This window comes from Gavialis gangeticus, unplaced genomic scaffold, assembly GCF_001723915.1.
Source record: "Gavialis gangeticus isolate Ggan-Ray unplaced genomic scaffold, GavGan_comp1, whole genome shotgun sequence".
Classification (NCBI taxonomy): domain Eukaryota; kingdom Metazoa; phylum Chordata; order Crocodylia; family Gavialidae; genus Gavialis; species Gavialis gangeticus.
Window position 1 is genome coordinate 3,733,108 of NW_017728996.1, and position 923 is coordinate 3,734,030.

Sequence of the window (923 nt, forward strand, 5' to 3'; positions counted from 1 at the left end):
GGGCAGCTGCGTTGGTTCCCAACTCTGCCAGATGACCTCGAGGCCTCAGTTTTCCCATCTCTGAAGTGGGGCTAAACAAGCCCAACCTCCTTTGTGACATGAAAGTAGTACACGAAAGCCAGGAGCGACACTGGGGCCTGTTCCCCGGGTCCATTGAGCCCTGGCAGCTGAGCGCCTGGCCCAGATCAGTGCTGGAGCACCCTGTCCCCTCTCCCCACTCCCATTTCACCTGCTAGTGGCTGTTTTGGCCGGTCTAAAGCCCTTTCAAGGCCACCTCTGCCCATGCAGCTGGCTCTCGGGGGGGTAGCGGGGCGGCCAGTCTGCCCCCTGCGTAGCTCGAGGAGGGTCAAGCCCCCTGCCCCTCACGCCGGCTCCGCCCTGCAGGTACCTGGTGACGGAAGGACAGATCTTCATCCTCTACATCTTTACGTTCTTCGCCATGATGGCCCTTGTGATGCACCAGAAGCGCAAGGGGCTCGTCCTGGACAGCAACGGCCTCTTCCTCTTCTACTCCTTCATCGTCACCCTGGTCCTGATCGCCGCCTGGGTGGGCTGGCTGTGGAACGACAGGATCCTCAGGAAGAAGTATCCCGGCGTCATCTACATCCCCGAGCCCTGGGCCTTCTACACCCTGCACGTGAGCAGTCTGCAAGCGCCCAAGGCAGGGCCTTAGTGCCCCCCCAGCTTGGCTGTGGTTTGGGGGAAGGAGGGGGGGAAAGCCTAGTTTTCTAACGTCATCGTGTTTCCAATAAACTCCTGACAACAGCCGCCAGGAGGCGCGTGATGTGTGAGCTGGGCCTGGGCACGGCCAGTTTCCCCGCCCCCTGACCCGTCACCCTGCAGCACGTGCTGCCTTTGCTCCCCTGCCCAGAGCCATGCTCCTCCCTGCTGCCATGAGGCCGGCGAGGGCCACCGCGGCTGGG

At 62.5% G+C, this 923-nt stretch overlaps 1 protein-coding gene across 1 annotated transcript in view; it reads left to right on the forward strand.

Moving 5' to 3' along the window:
* Positions 1–767, forward strand: part of CLN6 (ceroid-lipofuscinosis, neuronal 6, late infantile, variant) — a 17,940-nt gene extending 17,173 nt beyond the window's left edge. The window contains exon 7 of the mRNA XM_019503804.1: positions 385–767. Within this exon, the coding sequence (XP_019359349.1) occupies positions 385–673 (289 nt within the window). The 3' untranslated portion in view covers positions 674–767. The remainder of the gene's footprint in view (positions 1–384) is intronic.
* The last annotated feature ends 156 nt before the right edge of the window (positions 768–923 follow it).